At 36.3% G+C, this 21,722-nt stretch overlaps 1 protein-coding gene and 1 long non-coding RNA gene across 10 annotated transcripts in view; one reads left to right on the plus strand and one right to left on the minus strand.

Annotated features, from left to right (window-relative positions):
- Positions 1-5,758: 5,758 nt before the first annotated feature.
- LOC134809928 (uncharacterized) lies at positions 5,759-21,236 on the plus strand. 3 transcript variants are annotated; one of them, XR_010156738.1, is made up of 3 exons: positions 5,759-6,358; positions 7,346-7,433; positions 8,089-10,076. It is a non-coding gene; the product is annotated as an uncharacterized LOC134809928 (long non-coding RNA). The 3 variants fall into 3 exon arrangements; XR_010156736.1 differs by lacking the exon at positions 8,089-10,076 and adding an exon at positions 20,933-21,236 and having other exon boundaries at positions 6,240-6,358; XR_010156737.1 differs by lacking the exon at positions 8,089-10,076 and adding an exon at positions 11,431-12,539 and having other exon boundaries at positions 6,240-6,358.
- Positions 6,259-21,722, minus strand: part of MARCHF1 (membrane associated ring-CH-type finger 1) — an 841,310-nt gene continuing 825,846 nt past the window's right edge. For all 7 annotated transcript variants that reach the window (XM_063809980.1, XM_054683467.2, XM_054683471.2 and 4 more), the window contains one exon: positions 6,259-8,440. In XM_063809980.1, coding sequence (XP_063666050.1) covers positions 8,142-8,440 — 299 coding nt within the window. In that variant the 3' untranslated portion in view covers positions 6,259-8,141. The remainder of the gene's footprint in view (positions 8,441-21,722) is intronic.

Consider the following 21,722-nt stretch of genomic DNA (forward strand, 5'->3'; position numbering starts at 1 on the left):
AGTGTGGTTTTAGGATTACATGAGTAGTTAATGTCTGAAAGTTTCCTCCTCTCTCCCTTTTGGCTCGTAGTCTTAAAATGGTTGTAAAAACTGAGTCATAAATTGCATTAAAGAGAATAAGAACTGCTTTATCTGGACTGACACTTAAAAGCCCCTACTGTTAGATGAATAACTTGTGCAAAGTGACAGATTGTCCTCCTTCTTAAACATTTGTTTCTAGTTTCCCATGTGTTGTCAAAGCAAAGATTACAACTAACAAGCTACACTGCCGGGAAACTAGAATAGGTAAGTATTTGCTGAATGAATGCATATAACATTTAGGACCATAATAATTATGTCACTCCTAGTTGGATCAAAGCAGCCTCAGAGATAACTTGTCTTTAGAGTGATGCTTAAGATGTTCTTACTCCTTGCCTGTTGAACATGTTCTTTCTGGGGTGATAACTTGTGCTCCCTTCATCTAGACCACTTTTAAGTCAGTGGCATATTTTTGTAAGACAACGTCTGTAGTTCATGGCCATGGAACAAAGTAAAGGTAACTTATTTTGGTAAACTAGGGACTGGCAAACTTTTTCTTTATAAAAAGCCAGAAAGTAAATATTAATATATTAGGCATTATAGGCCAAATGTAGTTTCTGTTGCATATTCGTGTGCATAAGTGTGTTGTTTGCCGCCCTTTAAAAATATAAAAACCGGCTGGGTGCGGTGGCTCACGCGTCTAATCCCAGCACTTTGGGAGGCTGAGGCAGGTGGATCACTTGAGGTCAGGAGTTTGAGACCAGCCTAGCCAACATGGTGAAACCCCATCTCTACTAAAAACACAAAAATTTGCCGGGTGATTACATGCCTGTAATCCCAGCTACTGGGGTGGCTGAGGCAGGAGAATTGCTTGAACCCGGGAGTCAGAGGCTGCAGTGAGCTGAGATTGTGCCACTGCATTCCAACCTGGGTGACAGAGTGAGACCCTGTCTCAAAAAATAAATAAGTAAAATAATAATATAAAAACCATTCTTAGTTAACGGCCATACAAAATAGGCCAGGGGATTGACTTGCTTTTCATAATTGGCTGACCCCTCGTCTAAACCAATGAGCTGAACTTCCATGGACATAAGTTAATGATACATTTCCAAGTTCAGAGCAGCTGACTCACATCTGTGGTCTTTTCCTCTAATATCCTAGTTGCTTCCTTGCCGTAATTACTGACAGAGGTGTCCCTTCAGGACCTTGCTTACCTCAAATAGAAGCTTTTTTCTATTCTTATTTTCCATGTGCTTCAGGGGCAGGAGATTGGGTAGGTGTCCTTTTTGCTTTACTGCCACTTCAGAATTTCTCCCTTAGGTCTTTGAAGTTCTATTCTTGCCTTCTTTCCTTACTATCTTACCTCCCAGAAGAACCTTCTGCCCATTCATAGAATACTTTAGCTCGTGGCCTAGTTTTCTTCTCCCCTGCAGCAATCATTTTAGTGATTCCTTGTGGATAACAAATAGTGGCTAGCAAATATAACAACAGTATGAGTTTTAAGTTTTCCAGTCTTTTTCTCTGTCCCATCAGAGGCCTCTCAGTGGTCACACCTGGATCCTTATCAGCACCTCCACTCTGTAGACCTGATTTTGAGTATTCCACTCTCCATTCACTGTCACCACCCCTCTTCATTGCTGAAGTTCTGCACTTTGACCTCACTCTCATTACGCATCATCAGTCTTGTTGAGCTTAGCTTCAAGTTCATAGTTGCTTCCTTGCATATACCCTGAATTCCTTTGCCTCTGACTCTAGTTATTTCTCTTTCAGAACCCAAACCAAGTAACAGCTATGTTTCCTTCATGCCTGTTCTCAGGCAGCTCAACATCGCTGAAGAACATCAAACAGACCATTTTCATACTGATGTTTGCAAATCTCAAGTGGATTCTCGGTACTGCTTAGTGATCTTATTATGTTCCCCTACTAAGTTCATTTTCTAACTTTGAGATAATTATTTTACTACTTTTTTATATTTTTTTCTAGCTTGACTTGAATACTAGCCTTCTCAATGTTCAGCCCTTGGCTTTTTATACATCTTTGAGAAAATACAAATTACCACTTTCTTTTGATTTAATGGATATATCTTTTTTTTTTCCTTTCAAAGGAAAATACTACTTATGTTCTGTTTCCCACTCCTTATTTTCTCAGAAACCTGATTTTTCTAAGTTTTTCACGCAATTTCTCAAGCCAGAAATCTGCCTGTAAAATCATCCTTGATTTTTCACTTTTTCTCTTCTGTGCCTTCCCACAATATAATTTAATTAGCGAGTATTTCTGATTCCACTTCCAAAATGAAAATCAAATTGGCCCGTGTCAGGCAGTCTCACTTTTCATCCTTACCAAAATCGCCATGTCTTGCCTGTCCTATGTGCAGTAGCTTCTTAACTGGCCTTCTTGCCACTGTTCTTGCTCCTGTTGGCAGCACCCTGATGGCCTTGTGTGTGTCCACTTGATCCACAGCTGGGCAGGGTTTTGCTGCGGATGACCTGACTGAGCCTTGGAAGACTGTCCTATAATCTTCCCAGAACATGGGGATATGGAGGATATCATTTGCCTCCTGATCTTCTGGGAAGGAGATAGTGAGACAATTTGTCATCACCTGGGTTCTGATGAACTCTGAGACTCTACCTCGAGTCACTGTAGCATAGAGCTGCAGCCTATAAAACTAATGACTCAAGATTGGTGCAAAAGTAATTGCAGTTTTTGTCATTTTTTTTTTTAAAGTACTTTTAATGGCAAAAACCGCAATTACTTTTGCACCAATCTAATGTAATACTTAGCTGCAACATGGACTCAGCATCTCAGCAACAGAGTGTCCTTCCCCTTATGTAGCACTACCAGTTCATCTGGCCCTTTTCTGTTTGTGTCTTTCTGTAGGACAAGACATACGGGAAGACCGCACCTTTGCATCTTACTGTCTGTGTAAGTACAGTTGACCCTCCCTATCTAAGGGTTCTGCATCCTTGGATCCAACCAACCACAGATGAAAAATAGTCCGAAAAAAAAAGTATGTACTGAACATGCAGAATTGTTTCTTGTCATTATTCTTTAAACAATATATTGTAACAACTATTTCCATAGTATTAGGTATTATAAGTAATCCAGAAATGATTTTAAGTATACAAGAGGATATACATAGGTTATATGCAAATACTACACCATTTTTATATCAGGGATTTGAGCATCCATGAATTCTGGTATCTGAAGGAGGTCCTGGGACCAGTCCTCCACACATACTGGGGGGATGACTGTAATAAACAGTCTTACAAGGGCCTGTTTCTCTACTGGCCGAATCCATCAGCCTTGCTTGACATTTCCCATTCGGGATTTTGGTACCTACCATTCCCTCTTCCTGCGTTGCCATTCCCCTGAGCTTTTGCAAGGCCAACAATAACTGATTGTTCTCTCTTCCTTTAGGTCTGAGCTTAAAAGTGTTCTCTCTATCTAAAGCATCTCTACCCCCACACCCTTGCTACTCTTGGTAATCCTATCACAGCACCCAGTTTAAGATCACTGGACACATAATGACAGTGATTAATGATCTAGGAATGTTTGCTATAATTTCTGGTGGTGAGGGAGGGTGTTAAGTTCAGATTTCCATTTTGGGCAGAGGAGTTGGCTCATATAATTAGCAGACTGGTAGAAAGCCCTGTAGGTCCTTAGAAGTTGGACATTTGGAAACGGCTTTGTTTTTTGCTATCACCAAACCTCTTAGATTCTAATATCTTGCTTTTAATGTTTATTATCCATGCAATTGTCTGAATCCACAATTATCTCTGAACAGAAAAATGCTGTTATATTCTTATTTTTCTATATCCAAGACTTATTCTTGAGACAATCCCTCTATAGATTACACTGTGATTTCTCTTGAACTCTTTTTTTAAAGCAGGTTTGAAAGTCCACATAGTTTATTTTCATTGGTTTCCCTCTGTTTGTGTATTTATTTATTTGTACCATGTCATGAGTTAGTCAACGTAGGTTTGCTTTAAAATAATTATATGTTCAGACCCTTGTAAAATCTTAAAAATGTATGTGTGTTTGGACGTTGCAAATACAAATATCAGTCTGTTAGGCAAAAATTGTGGAAACCACAACCAAGGTTTGCGTCACTTGTTTAATATACAAAGTCTTTCACAGATAATTATTTTCTTTTTCTTAATTTGCTTTAGTACACATGATTCACACAACAGTAAATTGTTAATGCAAGAGAATTATGTAAAACCAAAATAGTACAAATGCCTAATTTCAAAAACTGCACACAGTTAAAATAATTTTTCCTTCTTTGTTTTAATGCAGTATCCAGTTTCAAAATGGGCTTTCTTTAGATGTGGAGGAAACACTGCAGCCCAAAATAACAGTACTTCCTTTCAACTGTGTTGATATGTAAAATAGCACCATTGGGCTGACTTAGGAAAGAAAAAAGGTTTTCATCTTTCTTAATTAAAGTATTATATAACAACTATAATAATAATGATACTAATAACTTTTAAGAGCTGTACTCTGTTCTAAAATATTCATTTTCAAGGCAAGGAAGGGTAAACTCTATGGGGCAGATAGAAAAATCTTCCCACCTCAGCCCCAGGACCCTTATAATGTCCCTTAATGGTGTCATTGCTCTAATGAGCTAATTTTCCTGCCAAAGAATAGATGTTTTAAAGAGTACCCAAGGACCTTTTGTAAAACAAGATAAAATATAACTATGAGGTCGTCTGTCTGGGACTATAATCACGTGTAGAAGCAGCTCAGAGTGAGATTTAATGCTGGGGTGTTTTGAAAGACTCCTTCAGTCTACACCTATCTTCCTTCAGGTTACATATTGCTGTATCTCAGGTTGTTGGGCTCACTTTAGTTTAGATTTTGTTCCTTTTTATTTTGTTTTTGTACTTAAGCTTAATTGCCTTTTGGGCTTTACTTTTTAAAAAATTGGAATTTCCTTCTTTTACAATTTAATCTTTACTCCTGTACGATAAGAGTGATAGTTCTTTAAAAAAATTAACAGCATCAATGTCTGGTTTATGGTATTGATAATACTGAAGATTCATGATTATAAAGAGCCAAGGTTTTTAACACAACTGTAATTTCATTCTTCAATTTTAGTCCTTTTTTTTTCAATTCCATTATTTTATTTCTTCCACGAGCAGGTAAACATGCCTCAAAATTTGCATTCCATAGAGCAGTTTTTCTTTTTGAAGGGTATAGTCAGTCAGTCTACAAAAAAGCACTGCCACGAAGCTAAATCGTTTTATTGTTTGAAAGGGCAAATGTTCCATTGCCACACAGAATGTAAAAAGAAAATAATCAACATTAGATTTTAAATGCAGGTAGTTATTTCAGATGTTTGAACCATAAACAAACAACCATTGCTGAAAAGCTTCTTAAAAGCTTGAAATTCAGAACTTCAGGGTATCAAAAAGTCAGAAGAATAGCAAAATCAAATGTTGACTTCTAACCTGCCAGGAAGCTATATTATTTTCTCATTTCAACAATGTCCAAGCCCATAAAAGTTAATTGCAAGAATTTAGGTATAGTTTTAAAATCCCATGTCCTCTTTTACTATTAATAGAATAATGCTTACCTTTGCTTTTTATTCTAGAAATGTTTTCTTAGTGTTAAGTGTAGCCCTTAATAAATGAGGCTTTATTTTAGCCGATCATCCTCCACTGTGAAATCAGCCCTGCAACGTATCTTGTTTAGGTTCGTACAGAATTTAAACAATATTTTCCATGTTAATTAAAGTAAATAATTATTTTACTTTCAGAGCAAACAAAAGAGAAATCAACATTTCTTTGTTTGCTGGTGTCTGGATGTTTTTCCCCGGGAATATCTGTAAGCAGCATGTTGCCATTACTAACCCACAGGGAAAATGGATTAGTAAAAAGCTTAGGACAATTAACAGGAAAATTGCATTAAGGTTAATCCCTTGGATATGGTGCCATGGTTAAATCACCCACAGATTTGTTATTCATAAATGTATTTATCTTAAATATTTAAAATGGGCATTTAAGAGGAATTTAATATACAGTTTGTTTAAGGTCCACATGTTTTTTAAAACATTAATTACTTATATCCTTATTTATACAGAATTTTTGGTTCAGTTTAGTTACCTCAACTTTGTTTTCCCTGTGCTTATAACAAGTTTTAAGAAAGATGAGTTTTAAACCTTTTGTTTCCTGACTGAATACCTTAACATTTTCCCCGCATATATACATGAATACACACACGCCATACACACACACAAAATTGACATTGTTTACCTTTTGTTTATTTCTAGGAATCAAGACTATTTGGACTCAGTGTCAGCCACTACTAATATTCATACCATCTTTCTCCTCATTTAAAGGTTTGTTTTTTTTTTCCTTTTTCCTATGATCTGTGAAGAACAAGCACACTGATAATTACAAAGTGCATCCATGTGATACCCAGATTTGTGCAGTGTGATACTCATGCTTTGGTTCTTATGGCCATCATTGCCTTTTCATGTTAATAAATAATGACAGCTAACAAAAATAAGTCACCTTTTTTAATGTAGGACATCTTTCTTTGACAGGCTACTGTATCTATAATCACCATTAATCTAGCTCACTGCAATGTCATTCACACATCAGTTTTACATGAATATGCAAAGAACACAATAATCAACTGTCAAACCTAAACAATTAATTACTTATCACAGAATCTGTTGAATATTTTTGTTTTCTAACTAACTAACTGAGCAAGGGAAATCCTGTCAGTTTTTAAAAGTAAGGGCTAGATTCTTAGTCATAATTACTCATCATCTGTCAAGTTGACACCTCATATGGATGAAATAAGCCTTACACATTTGATTTAATAACAAAAGTAGGTAATTTTATTCCCCTATTGTAAGTACTTCATAGTAACAAATTAATTTCACAACTTTGCTACAGGCAGATTGTTTTATCTTTCTATACTTTTGGATTTTTACCCTTTAGAGATGTGAACTTCATCTGACTTTAAAATGAGGACACTTAATTTAATTTAATGCTTTTAAAAATCATAACTAACTTTTGTGAGACTTTGAAATAAAAGAATTAAACTGTTTTGAAATATTCAACAACTGTTAAATAAAGCAGAAGCCTAGTCTCTAATTTTACGGCTGTGCTATCCAATATAGTTAATTCAAGTTGAAGTGTACTTTTAAATTACCAACTGGATTTTGAAAACTTGTCAAGAAACAGATGTAAACTATCAAATCAATCAATCAATCAATGTTTTTATATTGATGATGACATGTTGAAATAACATATATAGTGTTTTTAAAAAATCAAAATTCATTTTAACAAACGTTTATTTTTACTTTTTAAAATAGGGCTACTGGGAAGTTAAATATTTGCATCTGTGGCCTGCATTTGTGGCTGTTGTGTTTCTATTGGACAGCACTGTATTAGAGGAACCAGGTAAAAATATAAGCCCTGATAACTGAGTTCTGTGGGTATTTAACAGAGCTAATTATATCCGAACATTTTCTGAAAATCTTTTGCGTGACTTAAACATAATTCCAAATATCAATGTCTTCAAATGTATATTGCATCTATTTAAAAAAACATGCATCTGTCAAAATAACCAGACTCCACTAAACCATACAAATCTGTTAGCTGTCGAAGCATATCAAAATATGCATCCTCCAAGTTCACTTCCAATGTGACTTAGGGATAATGCAGACGATTTCAGGCTTAAAACCAAATATGTTAGTTATTTCCAGATGAGACAGTTAACATTACAAGGCCCTAGAAGTAATACACATTGCAATTCAAGTCTGTATTCTTGAACTTTTCCCCTGTTACTGTGAAGAAGAGTATCATGGGTCCATTTAATCTTTGATTACTGCCTAAAAGCATTCATTGCCCCAGTAGTTCTTAATTGTCTTAGAAATCATTCTCTTGCAAACTTCACATTTCCATATCATACTTTACGCTATTACTTCATGGGCTCCTGGGCATTTGGTCTGTTTTTCTCCTTTCCTCTTTGAACAAAGTCAGGAAAAATGTGTCAGTAGGAGAAAGGAGGAGCTGAAGGGAGTAAATAATTCAAGATCACTTCTGTCGTTTGTAGTGGCTGTGGGCTAGAAAGATATTCTTCAGTGAAGAAACTCCCAACAGGTTCCATCAAACTGATACAACTTCAGGGGGGCCACCCTCTGCAGATGGCAGTGAATTTGTACCTGTTTGTGGTACAGGCACTACCACAGCATCTTTGATGTCTGTGTTTACATTGCATGAGAAGTTCTTCTCCAGTTTTTTGGCAGTGTCTGGGCAATTTTGTACAAAGATCACACGGTTGTAGGCCTTCAGCCTGCGCCACAACTGAACGTAGACTTTACACTGTACGTACATGAAGACAAGACCTCCTGTGAAGCCAATGGCTACCACAACCAGTTTTGTCCAAAATGGCCATTCAAGGACACCTTTGAAATGAAAAAGAGAAAATGTTATCACCAACTTGTCCTCAGTGGATTTGGTCATTTTTTTTTTCTATGCCCCTTCAAAAGCCCGTGCTTGCCTTCTAGATTATGTATGTTAACAGAAATATATTCTTCATAACTAGAAAGAATTATAACCCGAATTGGCGTAATTCCTTTTGAGTATCCTACATGTACTGTCAAAATTGTATATCAGGACATTTTCTCACCTATCACTGTCAAATCTCTTATTTCTCCTAGCATCAAGTACCTATCATAATTATGAGATATTATGTTAGATTTTGGACATTTGGACACTGACATTTATCCCTTATAGCTAGACTTTTAAGGAAGGATGGTGAACATAATGGAAGAATCAGAGTTTAAAATCCTTCTAAGAAGATGAGGTATAGGTACATGTATGGGTTTGTATGTACAGGTCTTCCCACCCTCATTTATTTTAAAATGTAAAAGGAAGGAATGGAAGAAGGGAGATGGGGAGGAGTAAGAGGGAGGGGAAGGAAAAAGCTGCCACATCTCACCAGAGAGAGAATTCCTGAGTACAAACATGCAAAAGATTTAGGATTTTAGCCATTTGTTTCATAAATCATATTTTGTCATTGAGAACCATCACACTTTTATAGATGTCTATATTTTCTCTTAATTTCCATCACCATTACTAGAAATAGGCTTTCTTTTGTAAATATAGTTTTAAAAATTATTTCACAGGCATTTCAGTGACTACAACAGTGAGTATTTAGGCAATACATAATTATGAATGTTAAATATATGAGGGTCAAGAGTGTTAAATATATGAGGGTCAAGTGGGCCTCTTGCCCACATTAGGATGGTGTGGGGGACAATAGCTGTCTTCCCGTAAGTGAAAAGTTGTGAAGTAGAAAAATATAGCTCAGTATGGCTCAATACGGTGCACCAGGAAGGGATGGTAGAAATGTGTAAAAACCATGGTAATTGAGAGTCTATGATTTGACTTTGGATTTTTATTTACTTACTTACAACAGTGAATAGAGTTATAAGAATTATCCTATCTATATTTTGTAGTAGTGACATTTGCTTTATGCTTCTGGAAGCAAAGCAGAAGTCATGCCCTGTTTCCATCATGATGAAGCACCTTGTACCCTAAGATTAACCAAAAATAACAGCGTTACCCTGTCAATTTCTGGTCCCAAAATAATGAAACATTGAGTATTTCTTATATTCCCAGATCCCCAGCAAACACCATTTTATTCTTGACTTTTATTTAGCTCATGTTGCAAGATCTTTCTGAATATGATCATCATGTGATAAGATTTTGTTTTTTCTCCATGAACAAATTAATGCAAACTTAGTAATCATGGTAATCTTCTTTATATTTTTCTTTAAATACCTGTTATGTTTTTCACTTGCTTATCCAGTTTTTCTGAAGTCTGACTCCCTTGAGCCTTTGCAAGTAAACTCTTTTTCTTTTCAAAATGCTTTGGCTCTGACTCTTCCTTTGAAATTTTTGGGGAAAAAAATGTTCTCTGATCTTAAAAGGGATTGTAAGAAAACATGAAAAGCCTCTCACTGTTGTTGGTGTTTCATTAATTTGTTGCTCTGTTTGGCACTGTCAATTTAAAATAAATTTCTATGCCTCTTTCAGCAATCAAATCTGAACTTACTTAGTTTTTGAGTAGATTAAATATATGCAATCAAATTTATTAGAACCTTTACCAGTAACAAAGGTAAATTTTTTCTAACTCCTAATAAATATGCAAGGACTTCTTTATGACTTGAATAATTCATAGTAGTCATCGTCTTGAATATTTACTTAATCCTAATGGAAATAATACTTCAAAATATCATTGGCCAAAGCTCACACAGGAGAAATAAGAGAGCATTACAGTGGCAGGTGTAATTAATAGGCAGATAATTAAATATCCCTAGATCTATTAAATAAATTAAATCAACCATAACCTTTCAGAGCAGAAAGCACCAAGCTCAAATAGTTTTACTAGTGGATTCTACCAAACAAACATTTAAAGAAGAAATGACATCAATGTTCTACAGTCTTTTCCAGAAAATAGAAGAGATAATACTTCCTAACTAATCGGGTGAGACTAGCATTACCCAATACTAAATTCAGCAAAGACAATTACTGTGAAGAAAAGTTATAGGCCAGTATCTCTCATGAACAGATACAAAAATTCTCAACAAAATATTAGCAAATTGAATTCAACAATGTATAAAAACAATTACACACTACAGCCAATAGAGATTTATTCTAGGTATGCAAAGTTGGTTCAACTTTCAGAAATCAGTGTAATCACATCAATTAGCTAAAGAAAAATGTGAATATATCAATAAGTGCAGAAAACACATTTGACAAAATACGATGCTCAATCATGATAAAAACTAGGAGTGGAACGGAATTTCCTTAATGGGATAAAGAACATAGAAAACCTATAGGTGACATAATGGTAAGAAACTAGATGCTTTCCCCCTAAGATCAGGAACAAGACAAGGATGTTCCTTCTTACCATGTCTACTCAGCATCACACTGGAAGTCTTAGCTAATGCAATAAAACAAGAATAATAAAAGATGATTGAGAAAGAATAAATAAAACTATCTTTGTTCACAAATAATGATATGATTATGTATAAAATCTCAAAGAATTAAGTTTTTTTTTAAATAGGTGATTATGACAATGTTGCAAGATACAAAGTTTTACAAAAAGTCAATTGCTTTCCTATATATAGCAATGAACAACCAGAATTTGAAATTAAAAACATAAGCCCATTTACATTTGTGCCAACAAAACAAAAACAATGACAACAACAAAAACCTTAGGTGTAAACCTAACAAAATATATACAAGATTTATGTGAGAAAAACTATGAAGCTATGATGAAGGAAATAAAAGAATATCTGAATGAAATAAGATGTTCCACATTTATGGATAGGGAGACTTAATATTATATTATTAAGATATCTATTCTTCCCAATTTGATCTACAGATTCAATATTATCCCATTCAGAATTCCAGCAAGTTATTTTATGGATATTGACAAACTGATTCTAAAGTGTATATGGAGAGCAAAAGACCAGAATAGCCAACACAATATTGAAGTGGAAGAATAAAGTTTTTGAAAACTGGCACTATCCTTGATTACTACCACTACGGTGATCAAGACAGTGTGGTATCAATGAAAGAATAAAGAAATAAATCATTGAAACAGAATAGCCCAGAAATAGACTGATACAAATATAGGAAACTGATCTTTAACAAAGGAGCAAAGGCAATTCAATGGAGAAGGGATAGTCTTTTTAACAAATGGGTGCTGGTATAACAATATCTGCATGCGAATAAATGAATCTGTAAACAGACCTTACATTTTTCACAAAAATTAACTCAAAATGGATTATAGAACTAAATGTAAACTGTGAAACTATACAGCTTCTAAAAGATAAGAAAATTCAGGTGACCAAAGTATGATCTATGAAAAGAAAAATGGATCAATTGGACTTTATTAAAACTAAAACCTTTTGCTCTGAGGAAGTCACTGTTAAGAGAATGAAAAGCCACAGGAAAAAATATTTGCAAAACATATTCTGAAAAAGGGATTTGTATCCAAAATATACAAAGATCTGTTAACATTCAATGATAAGAAAATAACCTAATCACAAAATGAGCAAAAGATTTGAACAGATATGTCATCAATGAAGATAAACAGATGGTAAGATTATTAATATATGTGATTAGAGAATTGCACATTAAAACAAGATATCATTATATACCTATTAGAATGGCTAAAGTTTTAAAAAAGAACACTGAAAACACTGAACGTTGGAAAGGATGTGGAACGACAAGCAGGAATTCTCATTCATTGCTGATTGATAGGTATGCAAAATGGTACAGTCACTTTGGAAGACAGTCTGGCAGTTTTTTACAATGGTAACCACAAGCTTTTCAAATGATACAACGTACTTATTCAAATGAACAAAAACTTATGTCCACACAAAAACCTGCACACAAATGTTTGTAGCAGCTTTATTCATATTTGTTCAAAGCTGGAAATACCAAGTTGTCTTTCAATCTGTGAATGAATAAACTGTGATACATCCATGTAATGGAGTATTATTTAGTGATTAAAAAGAAATGAGCTATCAAGCTACAAAAGAACACGAAGAAACCTTAAATGTGTATTGCTAAATGAAAGAGGTCAGTCTGAAAAAGCTACATACTGTGTGATTCCAACTATATGACATTCTAGAAAAGGCAAAACTGGAGATAGTAGGATCAGTGTTTGCCAACAGTTTAGGAGGAGAAAGGAAGGGATGAATAGGTGGAACACAGGGACTTTTTAAGGCGGCAACACCATTCTGTATGATTCTGTAACGGTGGACACAGGACATTACGCGTTTGTCAAAACTCATAGAACTGTACAACACAAAGAGTGAGCCCCAATGTAACTGAACTTTAATAATAATGTAAGAATATTGGCTCCTCAGTGGTAACAAATGTACCACATTGAGGCAAGATGTTAATAACAGGAGAAACCTTGTGTATGTGCAGGGTGGTATGTGGGAACTCTCTCTTTACCTTCTTTGTAATTTTTCTGTTAACCTAAATCTGCTCTAAAAATAGTCTTTTATATATAATAGATATATATATATATATTTATATATATTAGCTCCTTACTTGAGATTAGTTCCATGAATTCATCTCTGTGTCTAGGTCAGTTTATAGAATTTCTTTGAGTAAGAGATGGGTTTGTGAGCATTTAGGTATTTGGAAATTGGTAATGTATGCATGATATATTTATGGAAACTATTGCACAAAAACACTCCATTTCTTTTTAGCCATGCCCAATGGAGTTTATTGTGCCTAAAATTTGCTGCAGTCTTGCACAATAAATGCTCATGACCTATACCTCTATTTATTTTATCATCATCCTCAGCTGCCTGATTTCTCTCATCCAGTGCCTTTCTTAGTAAACTTTATCCAAAGTCCTATCTGGGTAGCTGTTTTCCAAACATTGCACATCCTAATATAGGTTTAAGCTTTAGCACATGCTATTCCTCTGTTTAGAGTGCCGCGCTCTTTACAATAAACTTCTACTAATCTTTCAGAACCCGCTCCAGGGAGAAAAAGGTGCAATCTGTCATGAGGTTGGCAAACACAGCATTCGTGCCCTAATTACTACCAACACTCTTTCCTACTAATCCCTATGATAGCTTCATGGTTCCTAACACCACAATCTAGGTCAACTTCTGGAGTTGGCATGAGAAAAAATCTTTTTGCCATCTGGCCCAGAGGAAGAAGATGCCTTTTCACAATATTGCAAATTCCCTACATCGTAGTCCAGGAGAAACCCTATTAATGTTAACCAATTAAATGCTGTTGTTTGGAGTAAAATAGAGTAACTCTGAGCTTAATAAAACTAGGAGAAAGACTGACGGTTTCATGTCTCTCCCTACCCAAGTCACTATTTAAAAAAATTAATTAGTGTATCATGGAGTTAAACTCTTTGAAGGAACAGATTCAATTATCAATATATTTACTTAAGAGAAGATGCTAAAAGATGTTAGAAAACAAATCGTCAAGAAAACAGACCTTTGATTTTAGAAACTTTAGAGTAGAAAATGGACTATACCAGGCATTTATCATTAATCAGTGTCTGTTAGTCATATACAAATGTTTCCATGGTCCCTTTCTCCTATAGACTTCTTTGATCTTAAGGATAGGAATTTTAAAAATAAAAGTATGCTACTTGGATTTGATTTATTTATACAAATGCATTTGCAACCAACACGTGTTCGATAATAGCACTGTTGTTATCTAGTGGTAATAGTGGTACTGTATCATGTATTCCAATACTCTCCAGAAACATTTTCATTTTAGGATAAAAAATACAGAAATAATTACATACAATTATGAGATGAATTGCTTTATACTTATTTATAAATTTCCCAAGTAACTTATAGACAAATATAATACTTTAAAGTAGTAATAATAATTTTTGACCATTAGTGCAACTTTTAAAAAATGTTGTTCTACTTTGACAGCACTAGTTCCTCATCTAAAGATTTCACAGTATCGTTCATAACGAAACATACATTCCACACTTTTAACATATTCTAGGTATTCCTGCATATATTATTCATTTTTGGAAAAAAAATTGAGGGGGGTATATAAAAGAATCATTTTTCTTATAAAAAAGTTTTTGAAGAAAATATCAGGCTGATACAAATTGTTTTATTCTTGATTTTTCTGGTGTTCCAGCAAAATAACTGAACTAAAAATTCAGAGTTCAAAGGCCTTTAAAGACCATCTATTTCAATTCTCCCTTCTTCTCCCCCTTTTGCTATTTCATGCCAAAGGTGAGCTTATTACCCAATGATCTTGACCTAGTAATCTTTGATAGTGTTGAAATTTGATTTCTGTATTGCATGGAAATAGCAGTTAACTTGCTGTTTTTATTTAAAAATACTCCAAGGCAAAGTCTTCATAAGTGATTTAAGGAGTTCTGAAGAATAATCAGGAGTATGTGATGATTCTAATAGTCCCAGATAAGTGGCAGCACACATTAATACATGGCTGGACTCCTGTGTCCATTTTTCCTGTATGCTAAGTAACACAGTGGCATCAAACGGTAGTAATAAAAAGAGCTAAATTATTCTCTATGCAGAGAGTCCATGCATTTGGAATATAGAAGGGCTTTTTTTTTTTTTCTTAAGTTCCTACTTGGCTGCCTTCATCTATGCAAGGAGAACAATCATCTGAAACAGTGACTCAGTGTAGAGTCACCACTGGGGGCAGTTTTGTTCTCTGGGGGACATTTAGCAGTGTCTAGAGACATCGTTGATTGTTGTACCTGGAGTGGGGTGCTACTGACTTTTATTAGAGGCCAGGGATGCTGCTGGACATCCTACAATGCACAGGACAGTACCTTCCAACAAAGAATTATTCAGTTCATAATGTCCATAGTGCTGAGGTTGAGAATCCCTGCTGTGGAAGACAATAACTTACGTCTCTTTATTGGGAAATTTGCAGAAAGGATTTGGAATATGAGCAAGACATCTTGCAGTTCTCTAAATTCAAAAGGATTTTTGCTGTAAACTTATATTAAGCAGTAGTTTCAATGTGTTTAGAAAGCTTTAACCACAGACAGACTGGAGATGAAATGTGCTTTATTTCCCATTTTTAGGGAAATTCTGATGGACTACATCCAGCTTTCTCCTCTGCTTAACCAAACTAGCAGCTGTTCCTCATACATGCCTGGAGGTTTTCCATTTCTGAGCCTTTGTCTCTGATCTTTTTCTTTCTGTGTTTTGCTTCCCTGCTTCTATGTGTCTACTTGTCCCACAAAACCCATCTTAGAGGTCATTTCCAGCTGGAAATAAGTTTTCCCACTGTTCCACTTCCATGTTATTTCTCTGTGTGCAGTATGAGCTCACTTTCTAACATAAGCATTTTTACTGTGTCATGCTGTAATCTTGATGAGCACAGAATTTGTCTGGGCTGGACTTTGTTTTCCATAGTTCCTTGCTCAGTAGGTATTTCAAGGATAAATGAAAGCTTTTACAACCCCTCTTCACTGTCAGTAAAGCTATGCTTTAGATGGTAGACAATCTAAAGAAAAGTCCACTCAAGTTTCACCTCTCTTTCCAGAAACAGTGACCAAAGCCTATAATATACCTGGGAATCTGGGCCAGGGGGAAACAGTTGCCATTTTCTCTGCCCTTTTTGGGAGACTCAGCCTGATCCTTCCACTTTCCTTCACAAGGTATCTCTGAATCAGTTTCCCCTGCCCACACCATCCTTTAATATGTTCCTGGGAAGTCAAATCTCCCACAAAACCCCTCCATTAAGTTTAGAGTGCAGAGCACCCCAACCCCCACATACAAAAGCCATCTGAGTACAAACTTACTGTCCAAATGACCATCTTTAACAGACAGCCTGCTCTTTTTCTTGCCTCCAAGTAAGTGGACACGATTTTTGTTTTCTACAAAATAAATTACTGTTGAGTGGTTATAAGGATTGTATCTTGGAAAACTCACTTTAAGGACATCTTGAGAGGAGATGCTAAAATGGGGCTAAATGGATTTTTCAAGAATGTTTTCATCAGGAAGATGTACTTGCCTCCTTTTATTGAGACACAGCCAATTGTCTTCTTATATTCTGTTAGACTAGTCAGTTTCTATGCTGTTGTTAGCAAAGACAAAAGAATGTACACCACAAAAAAGGACAATGATAGAGAAAGGAAGGCACTAAATCTTTTCCCTGGAGATCCTATGTACAATTCAAGGTATCTTTGTCCTCAGTCATATATAAAGCTGTATCCTGCACTTCAAAATGCCGGGAGCACAAAGTTGTTTCTATTTGCCGATTTCGCAGAGGAATTTGGAAAATCTAACTTAGGCAATTCAAGCATCTGCTCATTTCTCTGAGGCCCAAGAACCCATCTCTACTTCTGTCTTTGTGTCTGGAATACTTTTGCAGGAGTTTCTGTAGGTTTACTAATAAACTCTCTGCCCATCTTTACCTCTCAGGCATTAAGGGGAAACATTTCTTGGAAATTCTTGGACAGCAATTAAAAGAGCAGGCATTCTCTCTACCACCATTTTCTGAGGAAATAGAAAGCTACTGTAGTCTCTCATATTAACTTTAATTGATTCATTCACATTCCATGTTATGCTAATCCCACAAGGAAGAGTGATAAGTTCTCAAACAGTCTCAATATTTTTGTTGATTTAATATGATTATTAAAGTAAATTTTTCCAGGCCTCCTTTTTACAGTCACATATATGTGATCTGGTACTTGCAGGCTGCAGCATCCTCCAGGCCATTCCCAAACAATCAACATGCGAATAGGTTTTCCAGGAAAGGCTTAAGATAGTTTGTAGTCTTGCCCTTGAATGTGATATTGAAAAGTTCACAAATTAGACCTAAAGGAATCAAAATGCTGCAGCCTTAAAGTCTAGTGCCACCAGAACCAGAAATTTCAGTCCACAGTTTGTAGGGAAATTTACATTTAAAGAGTGAGTGAAAACACTTTAGACAAAGAAAAGCAGATGGACTTCACAGCTCATTCTAGACTCTTGGGAGTCTGACTCTGGACAAGATTATTTTTAGCAAGGCAGAGAAGGAAACTGGGATGTCCAGGTTAAAAGTAACAGTATTTAAAAAACTCGAATGAAAAGGCAAAAATAAAAAAGTAAAATTTATAAATTTTTTTTTTGCACACACACACAAAAATCCCCCACATCTTCCTAATCCTGTACTCTATTGGAGTTGGGTCAGGAGACATGGATTGGGTTATCCAAGAGCTCAGGTTCCCCACCAGGAACCTGAGAATTAAGCATTAGTTATAAACAGGACCTCTGCAACGGACTGAATTTTTCATCTCTTTCCTGGCTAAGGAATAGCCAAATCCCCAAATGATTCAGACTTGTGGTTAATTTCTTTACAGCCCATGCCCTAAGAGGATTTCTCTTATTAAGGTTAATGGCTTCTCAAGAGTAGTTTTCCTGTGCAAAATCTCCACTTGTTTTCGAGGGGTACGGATTTTATTCCGGAGAACCCTATTCCTAAGAGTCTACTTCAGTCTTTACATCTTTATCCACCTAAACTCAGATAGCTATTTCATTTCCTTGAGATATTAGGCCTGTTCTGTTATTTTCTTTGGTTTCAATTTCTTTATCCTTGATAGCTTGTTTCAATAATAGCCCCTGATTGGCTCATGCCTCCCGGTAATCCTGTCCTGGGGTATCCCATCACCTATTGACACTGGTCTTGGTCATATGACCTGCTTTGGCCAATAGGACAATAGGAAACACAACTCATTCGGAAACTTTAAATGTGTTTGCAGATGGTGGTTTCGCTCTCTCCTGATGCTTTTATTTATTTATTTATTTTGAGACAGAGTCTTGCTTCTGTCGCCCAAGCTGGAGTGCAGTGGTGCGATCTCAGCTCACTGCAACCTTTGACTCCTGGGTTTAAGAGATTTCCTGGCCTCAGCCTCCTGAGTAGCTGGGACTACAGGCATGCACCACCATGCCCAGCTAAGTTTTGTATTTTTAGTAGAGACAGAGTTTCACCATGTTGGCCAGGCTTGTCTTGAACTCCTGACCTTAAGTGATCTGCCCACCTTGGCCTCTCAAAGTGCTGGGATTACAGGCTTAAACCAACACACCCAGCCTGGGATGGTTTTTATAAAGCTAAAGCCAACTGATACATTACTTAAAATTAGAGGTAATAGTATCTACCAATTTCATATGGTTGTTAGTGTGGGTTAAACAAATTAACAGTGCCTGACACATAGGAAGTGTAAATATAAGTTTTCATTATTGTTATTATCTGTGTGATTTGAACGCTACACACCTTTGGCTGATTCAGCTGTAGGTTAAGAGCGGAGCTTTCACAGGTGTCTACCAGTAAGATCTTTCTAACTTCACTGTGTTATAAGTTTAGGGTGTCCCAGCTTGACTCAAGGTAAGCTTCTCTCCAGAATCACAGAGGGAGGAAGTCTAGTTAGTTGTCAGCCAGGCCACTGGCGTTTAGTCATAGTGTGTTTCTGGTCATTTCTTGCAGTTACAATTCCCTTCGTCAGGAGAAATGCTCAGAAATCCCATCAAAAAATAAACTAAAACATCCTTAAATGCTTAAGTAGCAATTATGTATATTGTATTTGTTAGGAAATATTTCTGCCAACCTTTCAGACCACAGTGACAATGGCTTATCAGCTGGAGTTCATCTACCAGATCCTTTTAGACTCATTTACTTTCCAGAAATACTGTTTCTCTGAAAATATATTTCCTTTGGTAATAGAATGGGGACCTGGTTCCTCTCCCCTGAAGGCACAGGGGCATACCTGTAACATCTCACTTTTGTATTTTCTCTTTAAGTCAAATTGGGTAAAGCAGAAGCTCCCAGGTGGGCATTTATAATACAGCTGGAGACCAGGCAAATTGCTTATTTCCTCATCTATAAATAATGATCTCTAAGGTCTCTTCCAGCTTTGAAATTTGATTTCTCAGAGTATTCTGCAAATGTTATATAGGAGATCATGCAACTGGAGACACCTGGAGCATGTCTAAAAGCTTTTTTAAATCACCAAGCAGCAGAAGAGAACCTGTTTCACTTAACAGTGACAGTGGCTGTGTGTATTTACAGAAAGCATCTCACTCTAAGTTGGAATATTTTGGCTGGGTGCTTAGGGTATGCAGAACTACGAAGTGTGTGTATAAGGAAGGGTGTGTGTGAGTGGCTATTGGGGCCTTGGGGTTGCAGAGGGGAGCTGGTTTTCTTCTTTACTTTTGTCCTGGTTGCTTCTCTCCAGTTGGGTAGATTATTAACAACAACAAAATTGTTTCACATATTTATAACCTTTTTCTTAACTTGTTTTAATGGTAATATTCACCATGAGTAATTATGTGTCATATATGTACATTATATAGACATGTTTCAATCTATTTGATGCAAGGTAAAGTTCATGTTGTCTGAATAATAAATCATAGAAATAACTTTTAGCAGCTACTCACTCCAACCTTGGTAGTTTTACAAATGAAAAAACTGAGCTTCAGAGTGATTAATCATTGTATTGAAGATAACTAGGCTGGGTGCGGTGGCTCACGCCTGTAATCCCAGCGCTTTGCGAGGCTGAGGCGAGCAGATCGCTTGAGCCCAGGTGTTCAGGACCAGCCTGGGCAACATGATGAAACGTTGTCTCTACAAAAAATTAGCTGGGCATGGTGATTCCCACCTGTAGTCCCAGCAACTTGGGAGGCTAAGGCAGGAGAATCACTTGAGCCCAGGGAGGGGGACTGAGGGGAGGATGTTGCAGTGAGCCAAGATCGCACCACTGCACTCCAGCCTGGGCGAGAGGAGTGAAATCCTGTCTCAAAGGAAAAAAAAAATAACTAGTCAGTGACCAAGGGAGAGCTAGAACCCTGGCCTTCTGACAACTAGCTCAAGCCAGTGTTTATTCTTTTTGGGTTGTTCTCATCTGCTGGAGTCAGTCACAGCCAGCAAACATTTTTTGAGCCTCTACTAACACCAAGTATTTTCTGAATAATGAGGCAAGGCCTCTGCCCTGGAGGAGCTTGGAGGCTTGGGAGTGAGTCAGCCATGAAAACAAAGTCAATTTGTTATGCTAGTCCCTTATGTATACATTGAAATACTTCTGGGGCAACTTTACTATCTACACCTACAGTCTCTTTAATATTGTAAATTGTAGTTGTTTTTGGTTTGTATTTTTGTTGTTTATACACAGATAATATAATGAAGCATTCTTCTAGACTATGTAAAGATAAGGCAAGAATAACAACTGTTGCCCAAATTAAACTTAGCGATAGGCTTATTTAGGGTGTTAAAGCTCCAAGTACCATATATTTGCTATTTTTTTTCCTGTCATCGCAGGGGAAAGAGAGGTGAGGGCTCTCTGTGGCATCATGACTATTTAATCTAAAAGAGCAACCATTTACAGACATATGAGGAATTTTTTTTCTTTCCAGGATCATCATTACAGTTCAGAAGATTTTGCTGTTTTATATTCAACCTCAATTCTGGCTGAAAAAGGACAAATTTGTTTCTTTTAAAATATTTTAAAGGTTTTTCAAGATGGATTTAAAATATGTTGACTTCTTTTAAGTTAGGCAATTTTTTCCCAACAACTTTACAAGTAAATTCAAGATCAGCACTCACAGTCCCAATGCCACAGGAAGATTAAAGAAATAACAGTTTATACAGATGCCCACACTCCTCTTCAATATGCACATTGGAAAGCAGGTTTAAATATAATTTGAACATAAATACAAATGATTCCCTGTATGAAAGTCACTATGGTTTCCATTTGAAATTACCCAAGTTCTAGAGCTGTCCCGCTGGCAAGCGGCTCTACAGGAATTACCACGGACACTGCTTCTTGATACATATCTTGCTTTCTGTTTTGCTTTGGCTCTAAATGCCAAATATAAAAATCATGTCATTTTCAGTTTCATTTAAGAAACGGACCCTTGATTGTCATGACGAGTCCACTGGAGGTTACTGTCTGGAATCCTGCACCCACCCACAGCTGAGAAAGAAAAAAATATTTTGAAAACAATTCTAAAAGAAAAATAAGAGGTGGAAAAGCTTAGGTACCAGGCATTCACACTTCATCATTCCTTGTACAGTGTTGACCGGACTACTTGCCTGGTCCCAGACCAGTGTTCAGCACCGGGGAGATGTAGTGGTAAGCAGGACAGAGAAGGCCACCACCTGCTCTGAGCAGGTGAAGGAAGACAGACAATTAAATGAGCAATT

Source organism: Pan troglodytes, chromosome 3, assembly GCF_028858775.2.
Source record: "Pan troglodytes isolate AG18354 chromosome 3, NHGRI_mPanTro3-v2.0_pri, whole genome shotgun sequence".
Lineage (NCBI taxonomy): Eukaryota > Metazoa > Chordata > Mammalia > Primates > Hominidae > Pan > Pan troglodytes.